This window comes from Rhizoctonia solani, chromosome 12 (assembly GCF_016906535.1).
Source record: "Rhizoctonia solani chromosome 12, complete sequence".
Taxonomy (NCBI): domain Eukaryota; kingdom Fungi; phylum Basidiomycota; class Agaricomycetes; order Cantharellales; family Ceratobasidiaceae; genus Rhizoctonia; species Rhizoctonia solani.
In genome coordinates, this window is record NC_057381.1 from 1,373,929 (window position 1) to 1,400,516 (window position 26,588).

General features: G+C 45.2%; 13 protein-coding genes across 13 annotated transcripts; 7 read left to right on the top strand and 6 right to left on the bottom strand.

The window, feature by feature from the left end:
• Positions 1–843: 843 nt before the first annotated feature.
• RhiXN_11676 (Retrotransposable element Tf2 protein) lies at positions 844–3,087 on the bottom strand (the record flags this gene model as incomplete). The annotated part of the gene is made up of 1 exon (XM_043331491.1): positions 844–3,087. The coding sequence occupies one exon, from the start codon at positions 3,085–3,087 to the stop codon at positions 844–846; it is 2,244 nt and encodes a 747-aa protein (XP_043185001.1).
• Positions 3,088–3,257: 170 nt separating this feature from the next.
• Positions 3,258–4,610, bottom strand: RhiXN_11677 (Retrotransposon-derived protein PEG10; the record flags this gene model as incomplete). Its single annotated transcript, XM_043331492.1, has 2 exons — positions 3,258–4,174; positions 4,247–4,610. 2 exons carry the CDS (start codon positions 4,608–4,610, stop codon positions 3,258–3,260), a joined length of 1,281 nt encoding a protein of 426 aa, XP_043185002.1.
• A 1,137-nt stretch (positions 4,611–5,747) lies between these two features.
• RhiXN_11678 (Transposon Tf2-7 polyprotein) lies at positions 5,748–7,445 on the bottom strand (the record flags this gene model as incomplete). Its single annotated transcript, XM_043331493.1, has 1 exon — positions 5,748–7,445. One exon carries the CDS (start codon positions 7,443–7,445, stop codon positions 5,748–5,750), a length of 1,698 nt encoding a protein of 565 aa, XP_043185003.1.
• Positions 7,446–7,846: 401 nt separating this feature from the next.
• Positions 7,847–9,190, bottom strand: RhiXN_11679 (Transposon Tf2-1 polyprotein; the record flags this gene model as incomplete). Its single annotated transcript, XM_043331494.1, has 1 exon — positions 7,847–9,190. The coding sequence occupies one exon, from the start codon at positions 9,188–9,190 to the stop codon at positions 7,847–7,849; it is 1,344 nt and encodes a 447-aa protein (XP_043185004.1).
• Positions 9,191–10,699: 1,509 nt separating this feature from the next.
• Positions 10,700–11,026, bottom strand: RhiXN_11680 (Retrovirus-related Pol polyprotein from transposon TNT 1-94; the record flags this gene model as incomplete). The annotated part of the gene is made up of 1 exon (XM_043331495.1): positions 10,700–11,026. The coding sequence occupies one exon, from the start codon at positions 11,024–11,026 to the stop codon at positions 10,700–10,702; it is 327 nt and encodes a 108-aa protein (XP_043185005.1).
• A 1,993-nt stretch (positions 11,027–13,019) lies between these two features.
• On the top strand, positions 13,020–13,714 carry RhiXN_11681 (uncharacterized protein; the record flags this gene model as incomplete). Its single annotated transcript, XM_043331496.1, has 2 exons — positions 13,020–13,643; positions 13,700–13,714. 2 exons carry the CDS (start codon positions 13,020–13,022, stop codon positions 13,712–13,714), a joined length of 639 nt encoding a protein of 212 aa, XP_043185006.1.
• A 132-nt stretch (positions 13,715–13,846) lies between these two features.
• RhiXN_11682 (Vegetative incompatibility protein HET-E-1) lies at positions 13,847–14,704 on the top strand (the record flags this gene model as incomplete). The annotated part of the gene is made up of 1 exon (XM_043331497.1): positions 13,847–14,704. The coding sequence occupies one exon, from the start codon at positions 13,847–13,849 to the stop codon at positions 14,702–14,704; it is 858 nt and encodes a 285-aa protein (XP_043185007.1).
• Positions 14,705–16,187: 1,483 nt separating this feature from the next.
• On the bottom strand, positions 16,188–17,714 carry RhiXN_11683 (uncharacterized protein; the record flags this gene model as incomplete). The annotated part of the gene is made up of 6 exons (XM_043331498.1): positions 16,188–16,350; positions 16,406–16,438; positions 16,492–16,676; positions 16,730–17,087; positions 17,138–17,351; positions 17,645–17,714. 6 exons carry the CDS (start codon positions 17,712–17,714, stop codon positions 16,188–16,190), a joined length of 1,023 nt encoding a protein of 340 aa, XP_043185008.1.
• A 570-nt stretch (positions 17,715–18,284) lies between these two features.
• Positions 18,285–19,619, top strand: RhiXN_11684 (Transposon Tf2-1 polyprotein; the record flags this gene model as incomplete). Its single annotated transcript, XM_043331499.1, has 1 exon — positions 18,285–19,619. The coding sequence occupies one exon, from the start codon at positions 18,285–18,287 to the stop codon at positions 19,617–19,619; it is 1,335 nt and encodes a 444-aa protein (XP_043185009.1).
• Positions 19,620–20,018: 399 nt separating this feature from the next.
• Positions 20,019–20,803, top strand: RhiXN_11685 (Transposon Tf2-7 polyprotein; the record flags this gene model as incomplete). The annotated part of the gene is made up of 2 exons (XM_043331500.1): positions 20,019–20,264; positions 20,309–20,803. 2 exons carry the CDS (start codon positions 20,019–20,021, stop codon positions 20,801–20,803), a joined length of 741 nt encoding a protein of 246 aa, XP_043185010.1.
• Positions 20,804–21,428: 625 nt separating this feature from the next.
• Positions 21,429–22,685, top strand: RhiXN_11686 (Transposon Tf2-1 polyprotein; the record flags this gene model as incomplete). The annotated part of the gene is made up of 2 exons (XM_043331501.1): positions 21,429–21,653; positions 21,732–22,685. The coding sequence occupies 2 exons, from the start codon at positions 21,429–21,431 to the stop codon at positions 22,683–22,685; spliced, it is 1,179 nt and encodes a 392-aa protein (XP_043185011.1).
• A 171-nt stretch (positions 22,686–22,856) lies between these two features.
• RhiXN_11687 (Retrotransposon gag protein) lies at positions 22,857–26,054 on the top strand (the record flags this gene model as incomplete). Its single annotated transcript, XM_043331502.1, has 3 exons — positions 22,857–23,003; positions 24,729–25,025; positions 25,323–26,054. 3 exons carry the CDS (start codon positions 22,857–22,859, stop codon positions 26,052–26,054), a joined length of 1,176 nt encoding a protein of 391 aa, XP_043185012.1.
• A 131-nt stretch (positions 26,055–26,185) lies between these two features.
• RhiXN_11688 (Zinc finger, CCHC-type) lies at positions 26,186–26,503 on the top strand (the record flags this gene model as incomplete). Its single annotated transcript, XM_043331503.1, has 1 exon — positions 26,186–26,503. The coding sequence occupies one exon, from the start codon at positions 26,186–26,188 to the stop codon at positions 26,501–26,503; it is 318 nt and encodes a 105-aa protein (XP_043185013.1).
• Positions 26,504–26,588: the final 85 nt, after the last annotated feature.

The following is a 26,588-nucleotide window of genomic DNA, read 5'->3' on the forward strand; positions in this document are numbered from 1 at the left end:
TTATATACCCCTGAGGGAGAACAAATAACTATATACATGATGTACAAAAGAGGAAGTTACATGAGAGGTACAGTCTGAGCTATTTGATACATAAAGACCAATTAGTCCCAATAAGTCCTAGTGGGATAGACTCAAGGTTATTTACAGAATGTTCTAGAGCATACATGACTAAATTACATTAGTGTGAATGCTAAAAATAACCTTGAGGCAAGGTAGGATCTCATAGAAAAAGCTAGAAACTTAAATGGTTAGTATCTCCATCAATTTGGCTCAGAACCAGACGATTCCTTTTTGGGAACTGAGATGCCGGAGCCTCCGACCTATTGGTATTTGTCCGCATAGTAATATGCCTATTTCCCGCCGAGATATCGGCGTCGGCGCGCCCCGCCGACCTTTGGCGCTTATTTGCAATTACTAAGCGCCGGCGCTTGCATGCTTACTTGCACTTGTTCTATGGTCTGTAAGTACCGTTCCTACATATAAATGTATGATACAAAAAATGCTATAAATCATAGAAATAATATTATAATCATTCCGCATGATTAGATGTGTATATATGCAAGCGCAATGAGGAAATAAAGTATAAAAGGTCTTGTAGCACCGTCAGTTTCCAAATATAGTAATGCCTATGCCCATATTTGGATAGAGCAAGTAAGATTACTACAGTTCGCACTATTCACTATTGGCAATTAGGGGCGCATATGTCTAAATTAGTCATTCCATAACAGTGAGTCAATTACAATTTCACATCATATATCAAATATGTCACGTGATCTTGATGAGTCATAAATATATACCAAAAAAGGAAACTATCTCGGAAAAAAGGTAGAAAATAGTATAAAATCATGTCATGCCAATGGAGGTCATGACAGGTAGGTCCACAATCATGTCATAGGAGACGTGTTGCCAGGGTCTGGCTGGTAGCTTGAGCGGTTGCGGGGGAATGGAGGCATACTTGGGCTTTCTGATCCTTTGGCAGGTTTCACAGGAGTCTACGTGCCAATATGTATCTGCGCGGATGCCCGGCCAGTAATAGTTACGTGATACCAATTCCAGAGTTCGTTGTCTGCCTGGGTGACCCGCCAATGGGCTGTCGTGGAAAATGCAAAGTAAATCTGTCCTCAGGGTGCCCACGTCAGGTACCACAATTTGTCCTTGGTAAAACAATAATCCGGCCTCCATCTCATAGTCCTTAAAAGCTTGTTTGATTGAGGGTGGTGCCTTGGATTTGTTCTGGAGGAACTGTAATATCTCTTCTAGGGACTCGTCTTGATCCAGGGCAGCCTCAATCTGTTGCTGGAGCTCTTTCTCAGGGACCACTTGGGCTATGTTAGCAAATACGGGATCTGGGAGCATTGTTTGATCAGCAGGAGGGACATTGGCATGATCCAAGCGGCGTGAGAGGGCATCCAGTTTTCCCAACTGTTTCCCTGGGTGGTAGACTATCTGGAAATTATAACCGGCAAGGAGTAAATGCCATTGTGCATGGCGTCGGTTGAAGGTGCGGGACTCCTTCCAATATTCCAGGTTGCGGTGGTCCGTAAAGACAGTGATGGGATGTAGGGTTCCTTCCAAGAAGATTTGCCAGTACTCAAAGGAGCGGATGATTGCTAAGAGCTCCTTGTCGTGCGTATCGTAGTTCTGCTTGGCCCCCTTGAATGATTCGGACAGGAAACCGAGTGGGTGGAGGCAACCGTCCATCTGGCGTTGGCTGAGTATGGAACCTAGAGCTGCGCCTGATGCGTCTGTCTCAAGGAAGTACGGTTTAGTGGGATCTGCGTGGCAAAGGACAGGGGCGTTGGTGATGGCGTCTTTCAGTCCCTGGAATGCTTCTTGTTCCTTTGTGTCCCATTTCCATAGCATATCCTTCTTGACCAGGTTATGTAATGGCCTGGCCATGTGGCTGAAATTGGCAACAAACCAGCAGAGGAAATTTGCAAACCCTAAGAATGACTGAACTTCCTTGACCTTGGTGGGCGTAGGCCATTCCTGTACCGCCTGGATTTTGAGCTTATCCAGGCTAAAACCTTTGTCTGACACAATAATCCCTAGGTATTCCACAGATGTGACGTGGAAGGTACACTTTGATGCCTTACAAAACAATTGGTTATCCATCAGACGCTGTAGAACTTCATGTACATGCTGTGTGTGGGAAGCGTCATTCTTTGAGTAGATCAGGATGTCATCGAGATAGATGATGACGCATACATCAAGCAGGTCTTTGAATAGTTTGTTCATGAAGTGTTGGAAGGCGGCGGGAGCGTTGGTTAGACCAAATGTCATCACTAGGGACTCATACAAGCCATACTTGGTACAGAAAGCAGTTTTCCATTCATTGCCTTCTTTAACATGGACGTTGTTGTAACCCCATCTTAGGTCTAGTTTAGTGAAGACCTTGGCGCCACGGAGCTGGGCCATGAGGTCATCTGGACGGGGTAACGGGTATACATTCTTTTTTGTCCGGTTATTGAGGCAACAGTAGTCAACTACCAAGCGGCAGGTACCATCCTTTTTGGGTACAAACATTACGGGGGAGCTAATAGAAGACTTGCTGGGGCAAATTTTGCCTGCCTTGAGTTTGTCCCTGAGCCAATCCTTTAGTGTGGCAGATTTGGCATCAGTCATGCTATATAGCGGGGAGTTCAAGGGGCCTTCTTTGGTTAGCTCAATCCCAATGTCATAATGCCGGTGCGGGGGAAGCTTGTTGAACTCCTCCTCTCCAAATACCTTGGCGTATTGATGGTATTTGGGAGGGACTCCTTCAAGGGGGTGTTGATTGGCTTCCTCTTCCTCCGCAATGGATACACGTTCCGGTGGTGTGTGAGGGAATGACAGTGTGCGGGAATTCCAGTCAATTTCCGGATTGTGGGCATCCAACCATTTTAACCCTAAGATGGCGGCGTGAGACCCTGTGTTACAAATGAGGAAGGTCTCAGTCATACGTTTGCCATCAAAGGAGAAGGTTAGGTTAGCCTTCTTCCAGATTTTACCAGCCTGGGGGCTTGACCCATCGAGCATAGTAACGGTACGGGGTAGGGGGAGGTCTATGAGTGGGAGGCGGAGTGATTCTGCGGTGCGTGGGTGCATGAAAGAGGAGGTGGCGCCTGAATCAATCAGGACTTCTAGTTGTTCCGCTTTTCTTTCTGGTGTGATTGAAATTGTGAAGAGGGGTGAGATTCTATTTGAGCTTCTAGATATATTACAAATTTCAACACAACCAGAGTCCTTGGGGTCCTTGCGCGCGGCGGCAGGTACCCTTACTCTTTTCCCGATTGGTACTCAGAGTCTTTGCCAATTTTGGCGGTTTCCTTGGCTTTCCCTTTGTCCTTGATAGGGGTAGCCTTCCAGCCAGTGCGGCATTCTGCAAACTTATGGCCCATTTTGCCGCATTTGATGCAGGCGCCAGCGGCGCGGCGGCAATTTTGTTCCTCTTCCAACACAAAGTTGGGGTTGTTGGAGAGTTTCTTTGAACCGGATGTTGCTTGGCCAGTACTTGTCCCCCTTGCGGGGTTGGATGGTCTGCTAGGCTTATTATCCCTTGGTGGATGGCTAGCATGCTCTTTGCGGAGAGCATTGTCGATGACAAGTGCTGCGTTCTGCAGCTCAAGGAGTGTTTGGGGCCGGTGTTTGCGGGTTGCGATTTGGCGGCTGACCTCCCAGTGGAGGCCACAGGCAAACTGGCCTCTAAGGGCCGCGTCGTTCCAGTCCAGTTCCATTGCCAGGGTTCTGAACTTTGTGATATAGTCCGCGCATGTGCCGGACTGGGTGAGGGTGGTAATTTTTTGCTCTGCGGCCCTTGTAGCGTCAGGGTCGCCAAATGCTGCTAAGAACTCCACTTTGAACCCCTCGACTGTTTGAATGATGGCCCGGTGTGAACCAAGCTGGTCAAGGTGAGGGTGGGCCCAGGCCCCAGCGGTGTCCTTCATGTTCATCAAGAGGAAGGATAGTACCTCTTGGTTGGTGGGGAACATCCGCGAGTTGAGGCGGGTCCAGGCCAACATCCAAGTCAGCCACTGCTTTGCTTTGCTCCCTATTTTGCCTGTGTAGGCGTCGGGGTGGTCAACCTTGACTGGAGCGGGATAGGCGGTGACTGGAGCCGGAGGTGGAGGGGCAGCTGTCCCAATTGGGGATCGGAGACGCAGAGATGAAGGGGGAGATGAGACTCGCGGGGGCACTGCTCAGACAGGAGTGGGTTGGGCAAAGGCTGGGAGCCCTTTAGACGGTTTGGGCCAGAATGAGACCCAACTAGTTGATCCAACAGGGTTGACTTTTGGTAAGGGGCGTGGCGTTGCTTCCACAGCCGGGGGTTTTGTGTCTTCTGGGGTCCGGGGCCCATGGAGTTGGAGGCTTCTAAGCCCATCCTTGACAGTATTGACGGCTTGAGAGATGTTCTCAAGGTTGGTCCGGGCCTTGACCCCTGCTTCTTGGACTTCTTCCACTTTCCGCTCGAGGTGTTTGACTTGGCCAAGGAGGCCAAGGAGGAGGCTTGTGATCCGCTTGAGGGATACTTCCCCAAGTTTGACATAGGGGGTTGGCGGAAGTTGGGATCCCAGCTCTCCCTGATCAATTGGGGAGCGGGTTTGAGAGGTTGGCCGGGAGCGGGTAGCCATGGAATGTGTTGGCGGGTAGGAGCGGCCAGCGTGGGAAGATGCCCGGGACAAGGAGCAAGTGGGGGTGCGCAAGGTAATGGTGGGCAAGTGAGGGGGGTGGAGGCTGTGTAGCTGGGGTGCCTATATCAGGACTTATGAGCGCTTAACTACTCAAACGCTAAACCTCTGCGTCAAACAACCTAGCGTTGGACAGTAAGTACCGCTAATTACAGCCGTGGGCGGGCGTAATGTAGGGTCTAGTCTCTGCAAGCGGGTGTATCTGCTGTCTGAGGTCGCTGGTAGAAGGTGCAGCAACCGTGGGTATGCGGACAATAGTGGTAGTCTGCCTTATAGCAATTTGCTACTACGTGGGGGTGGGGGACTTTTGATTATTCTGTCCCGCAAGGTGGCCCCGATCACGTGATTTTGCTTGTGCTAGTACAGGTACCCTTCTTGTTTGTTGATTCTTAGTGGTGGGTATAAAACAGTTTGCAACCAACGTAAGGTTGATTACCTAGTGTCCTAGACGTCCGTAAGGGGCGTTGAGGCAGCGGGCGCTTGTGGCCGTGTGTACTAAGTGAGAAACCGCTTAAGGCGGTGGGGGTTCTACCTACGACGATGAACTACCTAACTACAATGACCACGCGCTGTAAGGCGGCGGCAAACTATGTACGTACAGTGGACCCAACGCTTAAGGCGTGTATCTAAGTGCTTTCTGGACTGTAAGGTCCTCGTACAGATTGGGGATGCAACAAGAGGTAATCGACCTGGGTGTTACCATGGTCGGTTGGCCTCCTTATATATTACAAGGGTGAACTAATTACAAATACAATATATGCAATACTATAACCAATAAGAACCCCAATCCGCAGTTGGTCTTACTCATGCATACGTGTCACTGACGTGTCATAGTGATGTCATCAGGTGGAGGTGGCTACGTATGCTGAGGTAAGCGCGGATGGGGACGTGGCTTGGCGCTTAGCGTATGATATAAGCGCCGAAGTCACGTGATCGAAAATGTTGTCCGTTTGCCTTCGTTTAAATTCGAGAAAATGGGAATAAATTCCCTGGTATCGACTGTGTCTACAACAGTAGATTACATAAACAGTGTACTAGTAGTACAGCCACAAGTGCCCATCCCATTAGCAAGTACCCACCTTACAGTGGTGTACAACAAATAAAAAGCTCTGGGCTTATGAGCACAGGGGTTTCACCCCCCTCTTTAACTGCAGACTTGTGGTCTTCATGGCGAGAGAGAATATCTGCTTTTTTATTCTGTGCGCCCAGCCTATACACAATCCTATAGTTGTAATCTGCCAAAAATCCCATCCACCTTAATTGCCTTTGGTTCAGATCCCTTTTTGTCTGGAAATATTCCAGATTTTTATGGTCTGTCAGTATTTTGACAGGGATTACTGTTCCTTCCAGCAGGTGACGCCATTCCTTTAAAGCCCTTACTACTGCTAGTAACTCTTTATCAAAGATGTCATAGTTTCTTTCAGCAGGAGCTAGGGATTTTGATAGGAATGCAACTGGGTGTAATTTATCATCACTGCCCTTTTGATTAAGGACAGTGCCCGTTGCAAAATCAGAGGCGTCACACTCAAGGAAAAACTCCTTGTATGGATCAGGTTGGATCAAAACAGGGGATTCAATTAGAGCCTGTTTGAGGGCTTTAAAAGACACTTCTTGGCGTTCACCCCACTCCCAAGGTATATTCTTTTGGAGTAATTGGTATAAGGGTTGTGCCAATTTTGAGAAGTTATGTATGAAGCGTCTATAGAAATTTATAAAGCCCAAAAACTCTTGAACCCCTTTGACAGAGCGCAGTGTTGCCCAATCAACTGCTTGAGTAATTTTCTTGGGATCTGCTTTTACTCCTTCACCATTGGCAATAACACCAAGGTAATCTACTTCAGACGCACAGAAGTTACACTTCTCCAGGTTACAATAGCATGCATTGTCTTGCAGCCTTTTCAATACCTCTTGGAGATGTTTTGTATGTAATTCTCTGCTTTCTGAGAATATTAGGATGTTGTCTAGATATACTACTACATAGACATCCAATATGTCCCTAAATATCTCATTCATGAAGTGCTGAAACGCAGCAGGAGCATTGCATAACCCAAAGGGCATGACTAGGTATTCAAACAGGCCATATTTGGTTTTAAACGCAGTCTTCCATTCATCACCTTCCTTTATCCGGACCAAGTTGTATCCAGATTTCAGGTCAATGGTGGAAAAGTATTTTGCGCCCCTTAGTTTCTCAATGAGAGACTGTATTAGAGGTAGAGGGTACGCATTCTTGACTGTATTTGCATTTAGGGATCTATAATCCACAACCATACGCCTTTTCCCATTTTTCTTGTTGACAAAGTGAACTGGGGAACCATATTTGGATTTGGATGGACAAATCAATCCTTTGTCCAATTGTTCTTTAAGGAGTTTTCTAAGTTCCTCATCATCAGATGCCTTCAAGGGGTATACCATAGCCTTAACAGGTTTATCAGGATTGATTAAATCAATCCCTAAATCAAAAGGACAGTGCGGTGGCAGTTCCGTCACCTTCATGTCCTCAGAAAATACCTCCGCAAAATTGCGCAGTTCTACTGGGATACTTTCAAGTGGAGAATCCACAGTACCTCCAGTTTCCCTAGGGATGCCTTCAAGAGGTTCAATTACCTCAACACCTCCTAAGTCTTCTGGTATGCCTTCAAGGTGGTTAGGAGTCCCACCAACATTTCCCAGGATAGAATTAGAAACAGAAAGACAAGAATTGTTACAGTATTGAGAATTAAAAGTGATACGCTTATTAGGCCAATCTATAGTAGGGTTGTGTAACTTGAGCCAGGACATTCCAAGGACTATGCTATGTTTACCTATATCAGCTACGTTACATTTCAGAACCTCTTTATGACTACCTAATTCTAAAGTAAATATACATTCTGAATCTACCAAACCAGAACTAATGTCTCTTCCATCAATCACTTGAAGGCAATGTGGTACAGATTTTTTTGTTGTAGGTATACCATATTGTTTGATCAGGTCCTTGTGTATGAAGCAAGATGAAGCACCTGAATCAATCATAGCCCATCCAAAGAAGGGCTTCATTTTCTTGGTAACCTTAGGGTTGGGAACTTGTTGAACGCAAGATGCTTGAAAATATATATTTAAAGGTGATATATTATTTACAGAAAAGATTTCCAAGCTATCTAAATGTCCATTATTTTCCTCTGATACACTGTTCCCATTAGTGTTCAGAGGTCCCCATTTTCCAACTCATCCTCAGAGATATGGGCCTCATGGCCAGAGTAGGATTTTGAGGGGCATTGATTGGCATAGTGTCCTCTGCCTCCACATGTTGCGCATATAATTGGTTTTTTGCCTTTAGATGAGGCAGAGTCTAAGTCCATAGGGGAAGGACCAGAGTTGCGCAAGGAGGAGGAGGAGGAAGCCTTGGGAGCAGGAGTGGAGGTGGCAGTGGCTGGGTGGTTATCCTTCTTGATAGTTTTGAAGGTTACGTCCATGGTGGTGCCATCATTCCACTTAACAATTGGAACTGCAATCCCTTTGGCATTCTGGCCAATTTTTTGGAGGACCCCCTTCTTAGCCTTTCCATCCACAATTGCATACACCTGTTCCCCAACAGACAGTTTATCCCTGGGCGCTCCCTGGGCTGCTGCTGACGTAGAGGTGCTGGACTTGCTTCCAGATTGGTTTGAAGAGGAGGAGGAGGAAGAACCCTTGTGCTGGGCTGCAAATTGCTCTAGGCGCTGATCCACCTTAAGGGCCTTCTCTGCAAGAGTTGCAAGAGTGACAGAGGCATCTGCATGGTCATAGTCTTGAACCATGAGAGTTTCCTTAATCTTGTGGGATAGGCCATCATAGAACATATCCCTGAGAGAAGGATTGTTGTAACCCAGACCTTGAGAATAGGTCTGGAAGTCCTTGTAGTAATCTTGGACTCCCTTGGTTTGTTTGAGGGTGCGCAGCTTGGCGCGGAAGTTCTCTGTCCTATTTTGGACATTCCAGCGTGCATTGAATTGCAGCCAGAAGGCATCCAGATTGTGGAGCCAAGAAACAGGGTTCCCTTTAACAACGTCCTCTTCTAGATAGGGCTCAAGCCACTCATGGGCCTTGCCATCCAGGCAGGAAATGATAAATGCAATTTGCTCATCCACTGTTGAGCCAAGATATGAAATCCTGAGATAATGTGATACAGCAACCCTAAAAGAGATTGCCTTGTTTTTGTCAGACCCATCAAATTTGTCTGGCGTTGCAAGTTTGGGAGCCTTGGTAGCCAAGGCAAGAGAGGAACCAGACGCAGCTGCAGTGCCTATTTTGGCAATGTTGGCCCCAAGTTTAACAATGAGGGCATCAAGATTGGTGATGCTGCTGTTGTGGTTTGAGAGGGTAGCCTGAGTGGTGCCAATGTCTGTATGATGGGCAGCCGCTTGTCCTATGACCAAGGAGAGGTTTTGGTTCATAGCCAGGAGGAGGTTTTTGATCTCCTGGGCCCATGCAGGTATCTCCTGGATATTGGTGGGGACAGACAGCGCATTGGGATTGGCATGCACATAGGTGGAAGGTTGGGTCAACATAGTGGAGAAAGAGGAATGTGGAAGATACTAAGTAATGTCCTTGCTAAATAAGGCAACTTCACTACTAGTTTAGGAAAGATGGGAGGCTAGATGATTGGCCCCACTAAGCTTGCAGTTTATTCTTTACGCTAATTGCTGTCTCAATACCTAGCATTGAATGCTCCTTACAACTGATCAACAAGCCTTGGGTGGGCGTGATACAGAGGCAGGTTTTGCACAAGCAGGTTTTTGACTGTCTGTGACGCAGAAGAAGTTGTGGCAGACTTTTGGGTGGATGTTTGCAATGCTAGCCGTGTAACAATAACCCCCTAGTGCAACAATCACCAGTTTTGATTATTATCTGGTTATGCTGGATCACTGGTTTTTGATGGGTTGTGCCAGTACTAACACCCTAATAGCCCACAAGGGTTGGTGATGAAGAACTCAACCTAATGTCAGAGCCAACAACTACCAAAGGGTAATCCTAACTAGTTATTGCCTAATATAGGACTTATCAACTAGTAGGACCTAACAAAGCTCAAGGCAATGCCAGGAAGGGTAGGACAAGACCTATTTAAGTAAAATGCACTATGCTATTAAGATAGCAGGGCTAGAACCAAGGCAGGGACTATTACACTCAAGGTGCACCTGATTGTATGCCAAGGGTAGGTAGTGTGGAAGGGATAAGAGGTTGAGTTCTGAGGCTTAAGGCTCTCAGAACCCTCCTTATATATTCAACAAGCAAGGGGAATAGTATATACAGTGACAAACACAATAACAAAGATAAGGTCACATGACCAGAGATAAGAAAACAAGATCACATGACTAAAGGTCATGTGATGAGATTACATAATAAGCGCTCAGCGCCTAAATAGCATAAAGATGCATATATCCATAAATCTTCAAGAAAATAGCGCATATATTCACTATTTCTTCGACTTAGTGGATTCTAAGGTGGTCACGCCTCTAGGGCATGACAGTAGACACAATTGATGCCAGGGAATTTATTCCCAATTTCTCAAATTTAAACAAAGTTGAACAGACAACATTTTCAATCACATGACCTCAGCGCTTATATCATACACTAAACGCCAAGCCACATCCCCCCTTTGCGCTTACTCAGCATACATAGCCACCTCCACCTGATGACATCACTATGACACATCAATGACACGTATGCGTGAGTAAGGCCAACTGCAGAGCAGGGTTCTCATTGGTTATGGTATTGCACATTATGTATTTGTAAATAGCTCACTCCTGTAATATATAAGGAGGCCAACCAACCATGGTAACACCCAGGTCAATTACCTCTTGTTGCATCCCTACCTGTACAAGGCCTTACAGCCAGATCACTAAGTAGTACCACAACACCTTAAGCATTGACTCCACTGTACATACGCAGCTTGCCATTGCCCTTACGGCCTTGGTCACTGTAGTTTAGTAGTTAGACATTGTAGGGTAGTCCCTGCTGCCTTAAGCGGTATGTTTGTATTAGTCACACGGCCACAAGTGCCCGCACCCTCAACGTCCTTACAGACATCTAGGACAGGTCTTGACTATATTGGCCATGCACCCATCTTCCATGTTCAATGTGATCTGAGCAAACGCCTCATTGTTGCGCAGCTTCCACTTCAAGCATGCGGCCTCTTGCTTGTTGAATTTTGTCTTGTCAGTGGCATTGGTGCCTGTTAACTTGGCTGGTGGCTTTTCTTTGCCCCATGCAATTGTATCAAGCTTGCGCATCCATAGTATGGTTGTTTGTCTGAACTTCCATGCAGTGTAGTTCAATCCATTGTCTTTAAGGAGTGGGATTTTGTAGGTCTTTTTGCTCAGATAGCTGTTCTTGGTCAACTGCATTGTGTAAAGTATGGCGGTCTTGTTAGGTTTTGTCTCTTTACTGCTGTCTTCCTTTGAGTTGTCTCCAGTGTCATGACCCACTCCATTCTGTCCATGAGTCCTGACCTTGTCAAGCCTCCAACACACTCATGTTGCACACCAACATGACCGCAAGCACGCATATACTCGCACATATGCACTCAGAACCTCCAGGTTCCCATATATAAGAGACTTATGGTCGACATGGCTGGACTTAGTGATATTCTCTAAGTCCAGGTCACATGACCTCCCCCCCTCCAGTCCTTTATCAAATACTATACTAAACTACTACGGATTTGAGGTGGGGGGGATGACATAATCTCTTCTATAATAATATATTATTCAGACCTCGCCCGCGGGCTCCCTTAACATTGGCCTGCGGCTAGGGGGGCAGGGGGAGTGCAACGTCCCCCAGCGACTTATATTATTAATATATCACTGTGCATCATATATACTATATATCTTTGACAGTGGATATATATGGTAATAACCCCTCCAGATATGGGTTATGACATTGAAATCAAGCTGCTTACCTATACCCAGTATATATACATATATATGTGTATATGTATTGCCTATAGGGGATGTAGGGATGACTAATGCTCCTACATCACTGATGCACAACATATTGTCCCAACAACACAACATCAGATTACCATTTATGGTAACTCACCTTCCTAATTAGGAAAGAGACATAACTTGAAGAAGACTTTCAAGATAAATAGAGACTAAGCAACCTAGACTTACCAAAAATGGCAATCCCCTTTCCAAATTAGGAAAGAAGATGAAATGGATGGATGACTAAGCTTAGTCAGCTGAACTCTGACAAGTCAGCAACCAGATCACATGATCAACTCATTGATAACAAATCAAGTATGACTAAGCATGATGACAAATGCTTAGTCAGCAACCAGGTCACATGATCAACTCATGAATGACAAATCAACTATGACCAAGCATAATGACAAATGCTTAGTCATCAAGTACTACCTGCACTGCCACAATCACATGATGATGGCTGTGCTCAATCTCCGGGTAAAACCGGGCTGGATTGGGGAATAGGATTACCATATATGGAAATTGGATGAGTCATACTTATATTGTGGCTGTGCATGCCAAGAGTATGAGTCATACTTAAGCGGTGTTCCACGTGATCATGTGCTAAAAATAGAACCAACTCCGCCAAGACCTCACCTCACCGGTGTATTTCTTGGCATTTGATTGGCTAATCAAGCACTGCCACATGGTTCTTTGACTCATACTGCTTCTTGAGGCTGTGCTACAGTTCCGAGAGGCTGTGCTCCTATTTGAAATATGTATATAGACCCAAGTGATGCCCAGGTATATAAAGGGGTGGAACAAGCTGCTTAAAAAGCCAGCTTGATTTCCCTTGTCTTACAACCTATAGGGACAAGCAGGTGTTGCTACACCTCAAAAAGAGCAACTGCGTGATTTATTTGAAATTCAACTATCAACAACTGTCAATAAAGGATCTCCACTGATCCTTCTTTCTGATTAGTGATAAGAAGTACTGTCAGAGTCTTCTCATCACTAGGACCCTAGGTGTCCACTGCTTTACTTGCAAATAGCTAAAGACTTCCTCTGTGGGTTGCGCTATTTTGCCTCTTGCTAACTAAGACTTCTTGTCTTCTACTTGCAAATAGCTAAAGACTTCCTTTGTGGGTTGCGCTATTTGGCTTCTTACTGACTAAGATAGGTATATCTTGGAACTTGCAAGTAATAGAGACTGTCATAAACAGAGGAAAATAGAACTAGCCGGAATTGAACCAGCTTGACCACTAAGCCATAGAGCCCCATTATTCCTCTGCTGACAACCCATGATTACACCTGCTACCCCCCAAATTTGGGCTTGGGCCAGCATGCAACCACTTGTACTGGTCATGTGACCGTGTCCAGGACAGAGACTATTATAGTGTTCTATTTGGCCTTTTGCAACAGTATGGGATTTCATAAGATGCAACCTAGGCGTGTATTTGGGACTTTGCCCCAATTGGATAACCCTGAACATGATCATGTCATGGAGCTGACATCTCCTATGCAAGGCATGGAACAGGGACATCAGGAAGGAGTAGGAATTACCCCTTCTAAACAGGCTGACCAACCGGATATGGAATCATTTCAACTTGCCACAGCTAGAATCCTAGACCCTAGGCATGAGAATCCAGGGAATAACACACCCTTGGAGGACCCTGCCACCAGGGAAAAGGACACCCCTTTGGTGAATGAGGCAACCAGGAATAAGACAGTGAAGGATTTTATTGAAGACTTCTTTGCCAAATTCCCTGAGGAAACTCAACCACCAAAAACTGAGGCAAACAGGAAACGGATTACTAATGACCACCTTACAAGTACCCAAAAGGTCTATGGATTCTTAATGGAACTAGTAATGGGAGTCAAAAGGTTGGAGAAACATATTGACAACCATCTAAAGATGGAACAGGAAATGCTGGATCAAGGTATTTCTCAGGAAGTGATTGATCAATTGGATAAAATACTTCCCTTGTCTTCCCTCTGGGAGGCTGAGAACTACAGTGAATCCAATTCCAATAAATCAGGGTCTACTGAAATCCAATGTGAGGTGTGTGGGAGAACAAACCACTCTACTGAAGAACATAGGAAATCACGTGACCCTAGGGCAAAGGGCAATAAAGGGTCTGACAAGCGGAAAGATAAGGGTCCTGGCAACCCAGGGTATAAAGGAAGGCATCCCATGCCTGGGAAGTCATCTCAAACCACCACTGGCACCACTACTTTCTTATCCATCCCCATTACTAAGACATCATGCCTGCCATCAGAACAGAGACCAGGATCTCCAAGGCCACTGGAGATGCCACCTCTTACCACCTTGACAGATCCAGTGAGCACAGGACCAAGTTCCCTTGGTCCCAGGACAACCTGGATCAATGGGCACCCCCAGATCCATCCATGGGCTGGGACATGGGGAATGATCAACCCCCTATCACCAACATCTATGACTGGCACAAGGTCATCACAAGATGTGACTCCTTCCAACAATCCAAGGCTTATGCCAAACTACTTGATCCCTCAGCAACCCTTGATTACATACCAATGGGTCAACAATGGAAATGCTACTGGATTGGAAGAACCCTACGCTGTCCAACCAGGGGATACCTCTGCTGGGTTGGCAGTGAGCCACCAAAACAACCCAAACTAATGCAAAGTACCAAATTCTTTGTGTGTAGAGGTAATGTGGGTGCCTCTGTGGAGGATGTAGTGAGGGCCCCAGTGCTAAAGCACACAAGGAAGTTGGCAGAGTGGCATCTAGACATTGAGGAAATTGATCCTGAATGGTGGATACCAATCTCAACAGTAAGGGAATGGCTGGCTGCGGAAATTGAAAACTGGAAAAACAAACTGCCATCAGGCTTAGGTGGCTATGTGGACAACCTCACTCCTGAGGATGTCTATTACATGATCCTAGAACGCAAAATGAGCATAGAGGATCTACATGACTGGCTCAAACAATGGGCCATGCAAGCAGCTCAGAATGATCTGAGCAGAAGTATATCTAACTTAGCAATCCATGAACTAAGTGATGAAGGAGGACATGAGTCTGACCTTGAAAGTAACAAGGCCATGAACAAATGGAATCCCTTGGATTATGCTGATGGAATGTGATGAAATATGTAACATTCCATTAGTTACCTTACATTCTTCTCTTCTTCCTTTTCTTCCAATGTTTGATCCTTCTTAGTAACCATGTGTCTTATCTGATCTTCCAAGAATCATTTTATCTCTAAATGCCAAATGGAGGAAGAGAAAGGATGCTTTTATTAAGACAGGAACCAGAACAGACAAGACAAGGAAAGACAAGACAAAGAGGAACTATCTAATACAGCTTATCACCAATATACACAAAGGTACAATTGGTGTCAATCCAATTCTTGCCATCAACTGTGGCATAACTACAATCAGCAAATACAGAAGGCTTAGAATTGGAACATATAACAGTAGAACGCCCCCATTGGCAATGGCGCTCTGATCTGTAACTAGTGTGGAAGTTGAAGTCTTCCTGCACCCACATCTTCAAAGGAACCTTGGACCAATCCATATCATCCAGCACTGCATACTGAACCATAGGATGGTCACTAAACTCATCAGAGTTGAGGTTCTGCCTGAACCTAATATGGTGCCCCCAAGAACAAGCCAGGGCTGACTTCCCTGTTTCTGAGGGCCCCCACAAAACAAGGATCTTACCACTAGCGTTGCGGCCGAGGCGAGACGAGACGATGCAAACTTGTGAGAAGTCGAGCAAGTTAAACTCAGCGAGGTTGACTAAGCAAAATCGACCCTAACTTGCCGACTTTACCAATGGTTTGTCAGCCAGCGGGAAGGCTTGGCGCCTACGTTGGTCCAAGATTTGGCAGGATTGTCAGCTCTGAAGAATGTAGTTCACCGATTATATATGTACATAAGAGATAAAATCAGAACTATTCCACCTAATCATTCACCTCCAGGTTCTTGAACTGATGGGCTACAAAGTCGAGAACTTGCAATTCAGCTGCTGACCTGCGGCGTGAATACAACGCATGCTTGAGAACCTGGAGTGACTCCATGGACCTGGAGGAGATCCGGTTCCGCTCGGAGGTGCAAGTTAACTTACTAGATGAAAAAGCTTGTTTGGACGAGAGCTGGCTTGGGCTGAGTAGCAGGGTCGCCAACGGGTTGTTGCATTGTAAGTAAGATACGAATAAAAAGAAACAATGAGATATTGGATGCACCAGAAGCTGAGCAGTTTGAGCTTGCCCTTCAACCCTCCTTGTGTCTCTTACTTTCATACCACACACTTGCTCTCTTTTTTCTCATGACTTCATTCAGCTTGTGCGGTCATCTGGTTGCTCCAGGTATGCTCCAAGCTCATTGCGGCTGATTTGTTTCAGGATGCATGCGCGTATATGCGCCTATTGCAGGCAAGAGCAAGGTATATGACGTTGTAACAGCTCACGAGTTATGTGCTGTAGAATTCCAGAATTGAAAGCTGTGTCAAAATGCTGACTATTTATTTATTCATTTCATTAAGCACAATAGGATTTTTTGCTGCAATTGAGTACAGCGGAGTGAGACCCAGGTCGGGAAGCGGGCCGTAGCTGACTAATGCAAGTCAAGTGGGACTCGCCAGTCCTAATTTGGTTAGCTCCAGCAAGTGGCCGGTCACTTGCCGGCAATTCTTTCCCTTGATGACGAGGCGAATCCCTGACCTTGCAAAGCCCCAATTTTTGAGGCAATACAAGGTCCACCCGGTCAAACTTGTCTTGGCCGCAACGCTACTTACCACAATCAGATTCAGGGTCACGTTCCAATATATTGGAAGTAACCCACTCCTGAACACCAGGTGGCAAGTTGACTGTAGCCCTGGTAACAACTTGTCAACATTCTCTTCTATGATGAAAAAGAAGAGGACTTACTTCTTAAGGGCCTTGGGTTCACATACACCCTGAGGAAGGGCACCCTTGTCCCTGTAGAAGTAACCAGTGAAAGCCTTGAGGTTGTTATACCCCATGGCCATATCACAAGGTTGGCACTCCTTTAAGCGACCAAAAAATCCCTCAGCATCCTCTGCCTCCATGGCATAGGCAAAATCTTCATTACGCTGTAATAAGAGAACCATCAGCTGAGAACCTCTTTCCATAACCAGGGACTTACATTGGTCTTAGCCTTCAACCCTGCAGGGCACTGGCCTAATAAGAACTCCTCTGTAAGGGTCCCATATCTTGCCTCCCAGGCATCTGCCTCTTTCTTGAGATACTCATAGGCTGATAAAGGGGCAAACCTTCCCTTATCATCCCTAAGTACAAGAAGACGCTCATGAGGGCGCACTCCCTTATACTTCCATAGGTTCAGGGCCTCTGATGAGATGAGGGTCCTGGCCCAAACAATAACATGGCAATGCCAATCAGGCTGCCATTCACCTTCCCTCAGGTCATGGGACTCAGTGACTCCCATGGCATACTCCAAAAGGGAATTTGCCCCACTCCTCAGAGTAAGAAGATGATCTACAAGACTTGAATAATCTTCAGTAAAAGTAAAAACATCCTGGGTATAACTACTTACTCTTTTATAACCTCATGGCAAGAGGTTTCCCTTGTCTCCTCACTCTTGACATAACAAGCATAAGTGAGAAGATAACACTTCCCCTTACGACGGAAGCGCCTCCCTTCTTGGGGAAGAACCCCAATGTCCTCCTGCCCTTCAGGGCCTGCAGGAACAATAGATTCCCTTGACTCCAATGTGTCATGCCCTAGAGGCATGACCACCTTAGAATCCACTAAGTCGAAGAAATAGTGAATATATGCGCTATTTTCATGAAGATTTATGGATATATGCAGATTTATGCTATTTAAGCGCTGAGCGCATATTATGTAATCCTATCACATGACCTTCAGTCATGTGATCACGTTTTTCTTATCTTTGGTCATGTGACCTTATCTTTGTTCTTGTGTTTGCTCATGTATGTACTATTCCCTCTACTTGTTGAATATATAAGGAGGGTTCTGAGAGCCTTAAGCCTCAGAACTCAACCTCTTATCCCCTTCCACACCTACCTACCCTAAGACATACACTTAAGAGTATTGCCTGAGAGCATACCAGTCCCTGTCAAAGGTTCCTTGCCCTGCTGTCTTAACAGCATTAGTGCACTTTACTTTATAGGTCTTGTCCTACCCTTTCCTGGCTTTGCCTTGAGCATTGTTAGGACCTACTTGCTGATAAGTCCTATATTAGGCAATAGCTTGTTAGGTTTACCCTGTGGTAGTTGTCGGCTCTGACATTAGGTTGAGTTCTTCATCACCAACCCTTGTGGGCTATTAGGGTGTTAGTACTGGCACGACCCATCAAGAACCAGTGATCCAGCATAACCAGATAATAATCAAAACTGGTGATTGTTGCACTAGGGGGTTATTGTTACACGGCTAGCATTGCAAACGTCCACCCAAAAGTCTGCCACGACTTCTTCTGCGTCACAGACAGTCAAAAACCCGCTTGTGCAAAACCTGCTACTGTATCACGCCCATCCAAGGCTTGTTGATCAGTTGTAAGGAGCATTCAACGCTAGGTATTGAGACAGTGATTAGCGTAAAGAATAAACTGTGAGCTTAGTGGGGCCAATCATCTAGCCTCCCCTTATTCCTAAACTAGTAGTGAAGTTGCCTTATTTAGCAAGGACGCTACTTAGTATCTATCATATCCATCCTTCTCCACCATGTCTACCCAACCTTCCACCTATGTCCATGCCAACCCCAATGCGCTGTCAGTCCCCACCAATATCCAGGAGATACCTGCGTGGGCCCAGGAGATCAAAAACCTCCTCCTGGCTATGAACCAAAATCTATCCTTGGTCATAGGACAAGCAGCTGCCCACCATACAGACATTGGCACCACTCAGGCTACCCTCAACAACCATGATAGTAGCATCACCAACCTTGACGCCCTCATTGTTAAACTAGGGGCTGATATTGCCAAAATTGGCACCGCTGCTGCTTCTGGTTCCTCCCTTGCCTTGGCTACCAAGGCTCCTAAACTTGCAACGCCAGACAAATTTGATGGGTCAGACAAAAATAAGGCAATCTCTTTCAGAGTTGCTGTTTCTCATTATCTCAGGATCTCATATCCTGGCTCAACGGTGGATGAGCAAATTGCCTTCATTATCTCCTGCCTGGATGGCAAGGCCCATGAGTGGCTTGAGCCCTACCTGGAAGAGGACGTCGTTAAAGGGAACCCTGTTTCTTGGCTCCACAATCTGGATGCCTTCTGGCTGCAATTCAATGCACGCTGGAATGTCCAAAATAGGACAGAGAACTTCCGTGCCAAGTTGCGCACCCTCAAACAAACCAAGGGAGTCCAAGATTATTGCAAGGACTTCCAGACCTATTCTCAAGGTCTTGGTTACAACAACCCCTCTCTCAGGGATATGTTCTATGATGGCTTATCCCACAAAATTAAGGAAACTCTCATGGTTCAAGATTATGACCATGCAGATGCCTCTGTAACTCTTGCAACTCTTGCAGAGAAGGCCCTTAAAGTGGATCAACGCCTAGAGCAGTTTGCGGCCCAGCACAAGGGTCCCTCTTCCTCTTCAAACCAATCTGGAAGCAAATCCAGCACTTCTATGTCAGCAGCAGCCCAGGGAGCGCCCAGGGATAAACTGTCTGTTGGGGAACAAGTGTATGCAATTGTGGATGGAAAGGCTAAGAAGGGGGTTCTACAAAAGGTTGGCCAAAATGCCAAGGGAATAGCAGTTCCAATTGTCAAATGGAATGACGGCACCACCATGGATGTTACCTTTAAATCTCTTAAAAAGGATAACCACCCTGCCACTGTCACCTCTTCCACTGCTCCCAAGGCTCCCTCCTCCTCCTTGCGCAACTCTGGTCCCTCACCAATGGACTTAGACTCTGCCTCATCTAAAGGCAAAAAACCAATTATATGCGCAACATGTGGAGGTAGGGGACATTATGCCAATCAATGCCCTTCCAAATCCTACTCTGGCCATGAGGCCCATATCTCTGAGGATGAGTTGGAAAATGGGGACCTCTGAACACTAATGGGAACAGTGTATCAGAGGGAAACAATGGACATTTAGATAGCTTGGAAATCTTTTCTGTAAATAATATATCTCCTTTAAATATATTTTCAAGCATCTTGCGTTCAACAAGTTCCCAACCCTAAGGTTACCAAGAAAATGAAGCCCTTCTTTGGATGGGCTATGATTGATTCAGGTGCATCATCTTGCTTCATACACAAGGACTTGATCAAACAATATGGTATACCTACAACAAAAAAGTCTGTACCACGTTGCCTTAAAGTGATTGATGGAAGAGACATTAGTTCTGGTTTGGTAGACTCAGAATGTATATTTACTTTAGAATTAGGTAGTCATAAAGAGGTCCTGAAATGTAACGTAGCTGATATAGGTAAACATAGCATAGTCCTTGGAATGTCCTGGCTCAAGTTACACAACCCTACTATAGACTGGCCTAATAAGCGTATCACTTTTAATTCTCATTATTGTAACAACACTTGTCTTTCTGTTTCTAATTCTATCCTGGGAAATGTTGGTGGGACTTCTAACCACCTTGAAGGCATACCAGAAGACTTAGGAGGTGTCGAGGTAATTGAACCTCTTGAAGGCATCCCTAGGGAAACTGGAGGTACTGTGGATTCTCCACTTGAAAGTATCCCAGTAGAACTGCGCAGTTTTGCGGAGTATTTTCTGAGGACATGAAGGTGACGGAACTGCCGCCGCACCGTCCTTTTGATTTAGGGATTGAGTTAATTGATCCTGATAAACCTGTTAAGGCTATGGTATACCCCTTGAAGGCATCTGATGATGAGGAACTTAGAAAACTCCTTAAAGAACAATTGGACAAAGGATTGATTTGTCCATCCAAATCCAAATATGGTTCCCCAGTTCACTTTGTCAACAAGAAAAATGGGAAAAGGCGTATGGTTGTGGATTATAGATCCCTAAATGCAAATACAGTCAAGAATGCGTACCCTCTACCTCTAATACAGTCTCTCATTGAGAAACTAAGGGGCGCAAAATACTTTTCCACCATTGACCTGAAATCTGGATACAACTTGGTCCGGATAAGGAAGGTGATGAATGATGAATGGAAGACTGCGTTTAAAACCAAATATGGCCTGTTTGAATACCTAGTCATGCCCTTTGGGTTATGCAATGCTCCTGCTGCGTTTCAGCACTTCATGAATGATATTTAGGGACATATTGGACGTCTATGTAGTAGTATATCTAGACAACATCCTAATATTCTCAGAAAGCAGGGAATTACACACAAAACATCTCCAAGAGGTACTAAAAGGCTGCAGGATAATGCTGCTATTGTAACCTGGAAAAGTGTAATTTCTATGCGTCTGAAGTAGACTACCTTGGTGTCATTGCCAACGGTGAAGGAGTAAAGCAGATCCCAAGAAAATCACTCAAGCGGTTGATTGGGCAACACTGCGCTCTGTCAAAGGGGTTCAAGAGTTTTTGGGCTTTAAATTTCTATAGACGCTTTATACATAACTTCTCAAAATTGCACAACCCTTATACCAATTACTCCAAAAAATATACCTTGGGAGTGGGTGAACGCCAAGAAGTGTCTTTTAAAGCTCTCAAACAGGCTCTAATTGAATCCCCTATTTTAATCCAACCTGATCCATACAAGGAGTTTTTCCTTGAGTGTGACGCCTCTGATTTTGCAACGGGCGCTGTCCTTAATCAAAAGGGCAGTGATGATAAATTACACCCGGTTGCATTCCTATCAAAATCCCTAGCACCTGCTGAAAGAAACTATGATATCTTTGACAAGGAGTTACTAGCAGTAGTAAGGGCTTTAAAGGAATGGCGTCACCTGCTGGAAGGAACAGTATCCCTGTCAAAATACTGACAGACCATAAAAATCTGGAGTACTTCCAGACACAAAAGGGATCTGAACCAAGGCAGTTAAGATGGATGGGATTTTTGGCAGATTACAACTATAGGATTGTGTATAGGCCGGGCGCACAGAATAGAAAAGCAGATATTCTCTCTCGCCGTGAAGACCACAAGTCTGCGGTTAAAGGGGGGGTGAAACCCTGTGCTCATAAGCCCAGAGCTTTTTATTGCAGCTATTCAAACAGATAGTGACCTTAATGATTTAATAAGGACGCTCTGCATGATGATAAAGCTGTACACAAAATCCTTAAATCCTTGGAAGAGGATATACCTGTTAAAGGATGGAAGATTGATAATGGCCTACTTTACTATCATGATCAGATCTATGTCCCCAATGAGCCAGAAATCAGGAAAGCTGTCTTAGAAAGCAGGCATGATAACCCTTCCACTGGGCACCCAGGACAGTTCAGAACCTTAGACCTCCTTTCAAGGGATTACTATTGGTCAGGGATGAAACAGTCTGTAACAAAATATGTCCAAGCATGCGACTCATGCATACGTAGTAAACATTCCAACCGGGCTCCTGAAGGTCTCCTTCAAAACATAGATTTACCCAATAAGCCCTGGGAGGAAATAACGTATGACTTGATTGTAGGACTCCCCACCTCAGAAGGATACAATGCAATATTAACAGTAGTGGACCGCTTATCCAAAATGGTTCATTTCATACCAACGCACTCTGATGCAACTGCGGTTGATGTTGCAAACCTCTTTGTATCCTTTGTGTGGAAGTTACATGGGTTACCCAGGAAAACCATCTCGGACCAAGGCCCCCAATTTAATGCAAAGTTCCTAAGACAAGTCTATAAGCGGCTGGGGATAGAACCACATTTCTCCACTGCATACAGACCCCAAGTTGATGGACAAAGTGAACGCTTAAACCAGTTTGTGGAAATCTACCTACGCCACTATATCAACTATAGGCAAACAGACTGGGTTGCGTCATTACCACTTGCGGAATTTTCATACAATAATGGGAAACACTCAGGTTCCAAACATTCACCCTTTTACATGTGCTATGGCTACAACCCAGACTTTACAGTTGGGAACACCAAGGAAAGCCATGTTCCTCAAGCCGATGACCTAGCAGACTTCCTGAAAGAGATCCAAGCTGAAGCTAAAGCTGCCTTAGAAATGGCGGCAAGACAAAATGCACAACTATGATCTCAACAGAAGGGAAGCAACCAAGCTGGAATTGGTGATAAAGTCTACCTGAATAGCGCCAACATCAAAACCTCAAGACCTTCCCATAAGCTAGAACATAAGCGATTGGGGCCTTATAAGGTCTTGGAGAAAATTGGCAGGAACTCATATAGACTGGACCTCCCTAAATCCATGAAGGTCCACCCTGTCTTCAACGTTGCCCTGTTACACAAAAAACCAGTAGACGAGTACAACCGTGATCCAGTCCCACTTCCCCCAGTTGTCACAGCTGATGGAGAAGAGGAGTACACTGTAGAAAGGATCCTAGACTCCAAGAAAGTGGGTCAACATACTTGGTTAAATGGAAAGGGTATGGACCAGAGGATAACACATGGGAGCCCAAAGCCCACTTAGCCAATGCCCCTGAGAAATTGGCCAAGTTTCACCGTGAACATCCAGAGGCAGCTGGACCTTAACAGGGGGGAAGTGTCATGCCCTAGAGGCATGACCACCTTAGAATCCACTAAGTCGAAGAAATAGTGAATATATGCGCTATTTTCATGAAGATTTATGGATATATGCAGATTTATGCTATTTAAGCGCTGAGCGCATATTATGTAATCCTATCACATGACCTTCAGTCATGTGATCACGTTTTTCTTATCTTTGGTCATGTGACCTTATCTTTGTTATTGTGTTTGCTCATGTATGTACTATTCCCTCTACTTGTTGAATATATAAGGAGGGTTCTGAGAGCCTTAAGCCTCAGAACTCAACCTCTTATCCCCTTCCACACCTACCTACCCTAAGACATACACTTAAGAGTATTGCCTGAGAGCATACCAGTCCCTGTCAAAGGTTCCTTGCCCTGCTGTCTTAACAGCATTAGTGCACTTTACTTTATATAGGTCTTGTCCTACCCTTTCCTGGCTTTGCCTTGAGCATTGTTAGGACCTACTTGCTGATAAGTCCTATATTAGGCAATAGCTTGTTAGGTTTACCCTGTGGTAGTTGTTGGCTCTGACACAATGGAGCCATCATGACCTTAATTGGCATGACATAATTTCTACTATTTTCTACCTTTTTTCTGAGATAGTTTCCTTTTTTGGTATATATTTATGACTCATCAAGATCACGTGACATATTTGATATATGATGTGAAATTGTAAATGACTCACTGTTTTGTAATATTGTTTTGATGTCTCTCTCTTGTATATAAGCTAGGTCAAGTCGCCGCTAGAACAGCAAGACTTGACCTCTTTGTCAATTCATCCTCACTCCTACCTACCCATTGCCCTGCTCCCTTGTTGAGCATAGTGCACATTACTTAAGCATCACCAACCAGGCCTTCGTTGCCCTCTACCCATATCCATAACCCCTGGGCCCTAGTCGCCCCTCTTTGTCTCCTAGTCCATTGGTGATAGTGCCACGGACTTTAAGCCCCTTGAACCATAGGTCCGAGCTGAGTCGTGACACTAGGTCAAGTCTTTTTCACTCGTACTCTTGTCAACAAACAAGACCTACGCTTGGATAAGCACCAACATCTGAATAGCTATCACATTGTAGCCCCTGTGTAATAATCAAAGACAGGAATACGAGTAGCAGTAAGACCGCGGGATAGCCCCTTGCTAGCAATTGTCCGCATATCAGGGTGTCCGCACCTTTAGCCATACGCTGTTAGTCAGCTAAATCTCCGCTTACTAAAAACCCAATTAATAATCACGCTTGTACACAGCTGTTGATATTAGTATAGGGATAGTCTAACGCTAGTGAGGAAGCAAACAGTTAGTATTTAGCGCTATAAATCCGTTTCTATCTATCTGATTGAGTACCGATTTATATCGGGAACACACTCTAGTGTTCGATTTTTTAGATCTTGTTCTTTTTGCCATTTTTTGGCCATACTCCATTGTCACTCGATATCTCTACCTTGAAAAAACTCTCCTTGACATCAACCATATCCTTTTGGGTCAAATTGAAAACCTCAAAGAACACATAGCCCAATCGAGGAACCCGGCCTTGTTCAAAATATTGCAATTCTAAGAAGCCATTGATCCTTTGCAGAACGCCTCAACACCATACGAACAGAGGCAAGAACATAGGAATTTAATTGCAAACCTTGAAGCACATAATCGCGACCTTGCTCTAACCATTGAAGAGCAAGAAAGGCTTACTGAGGAAAAAGACAGGCTATTAGTAGAAAAGGAAATTGAGCTTGACAATCTACACACATCTATCCAGGACGCTACCCAAGATGGAAGGGGCGAATTCACTACTATTGGGACTATGAGTTCTTTGCCGTATTGCACGACAACGCCTGGCTTGGGCGTGATGGAAGGGACTAGCTTAATCAACCCCCAAGTACAATCAGGATGGTCTAACCATCTTCTCAAACTCACACTCCTGCTCTTGCGGCTGTGCCGCCCCATGTATATTCTCCTATGTCCTTTGACCATATGTCTGATTGTGAATTGTTGAACATGGTTGCCCAAAACATGATCATTTTAAAAAAAAATTCTCTCAATTACAAGGATCTTATGACGCGCAACATGATCAAATTGCGTTGTTAAGGGCAGAGTTAGAGGAACATTGAGAACAATCACGTAACCAACATATCTTTACTCCAATCAAATCCAAGGGGCGGCAACATCCATTCAGGCTGTGCAAGATCAGCTTCTTCATCAATCCTCCTCTTGCTCCACAGTTCCACCCCCACCTTCTGGCACTGCCACCACTATCAATCCCCCACCTGCCCCTACATCTTCTAGCTCCGATTTGAAATTTGCCAAGCCAAACAAGTTTAGCGGCAAGAAAGAAGACGCCCTCAATTTCATTATTGCCTGCCAAGCTTATATAAGGGCAAAAGGGGCCAACCAATCCCACGAGGAAAAGATCTTGTGGGTTACATCATATTTTGAGGGAGCTGCCAAAGACTGGGTTTGCCCATATAAAGAAAGGAAGGTGTTCAGGGGAGAAGCAGTTCCTCTTTTGGAAGACATTGACACTTTTTGGGCTGAGTTTACTAAGCACTATGTGGACACTAATTGCAATGAAAAATATTGGCAAAAATGGAACAACTTGCGGCAGAAGGCTTCAGTCCAGGAATATACTTGTGAATTCCAACAGTACTCAGTCTCTCTTGGTTATAGCAATGAGACACTGCGTGACAAGTACTATGATGGACTCAAAAATGAAATCAAGGACATCATGCTTTCAACAATGTTCCAGTGGCGTTGTGCTACTGCCCAACAAGTCTATGACAAGGCAGAAGAAATCGCCAATCATATTGAATCCACTTGCCTGTCCAATCCGTCTATTCCTACTGCTTGCGCCCTTCCTCTGCAACCCCCACTTCCACTTCCAACTCCACTCCCACTTGTACACGTCTAAATGTAGGGGATAATGTATATATGATTGATCCCACTACTTGCCGCGCCAAGAAAGGCGCCATTACCTCAATTGTACGCACAACCTCTGGCAATATGCCAAATGTTTGTTGGAATGGAGAATCCAAGGACACCATGATCCCATTCCCCTCCCTAAAAAAGGATGAGCGCCCTGCAGCGGCCGCCCCAGTTAAACCAATTGTTGCCCCTGTCCCGGTGTTAGCCACAAGCAAGGGTCCAGGCCCCACGGATCTTGATGGAAGGGGTTTTGCAAATCTAACCTGCCATGTGTGCGGCAGAAAGGGCCATTTTGCACGCAACTGTCCCTCTAAGCCCATGTCTGGACATGTGGCTAATGTCAAATGGTCTTGGGAAAGGCCTAAAGAAGAAAATAGAATTGAAGTTGTCTCTGATGAGGAAGAGTCGGGAAAAGGAAAAGCCAAGGTTGACTAAGGAGTAAGGCACTTGGCTGTATGCTCGCGGATTTGCATTATGTAAACGATGATTTCGAAATACTCTCTTTATGTAATACATCTCA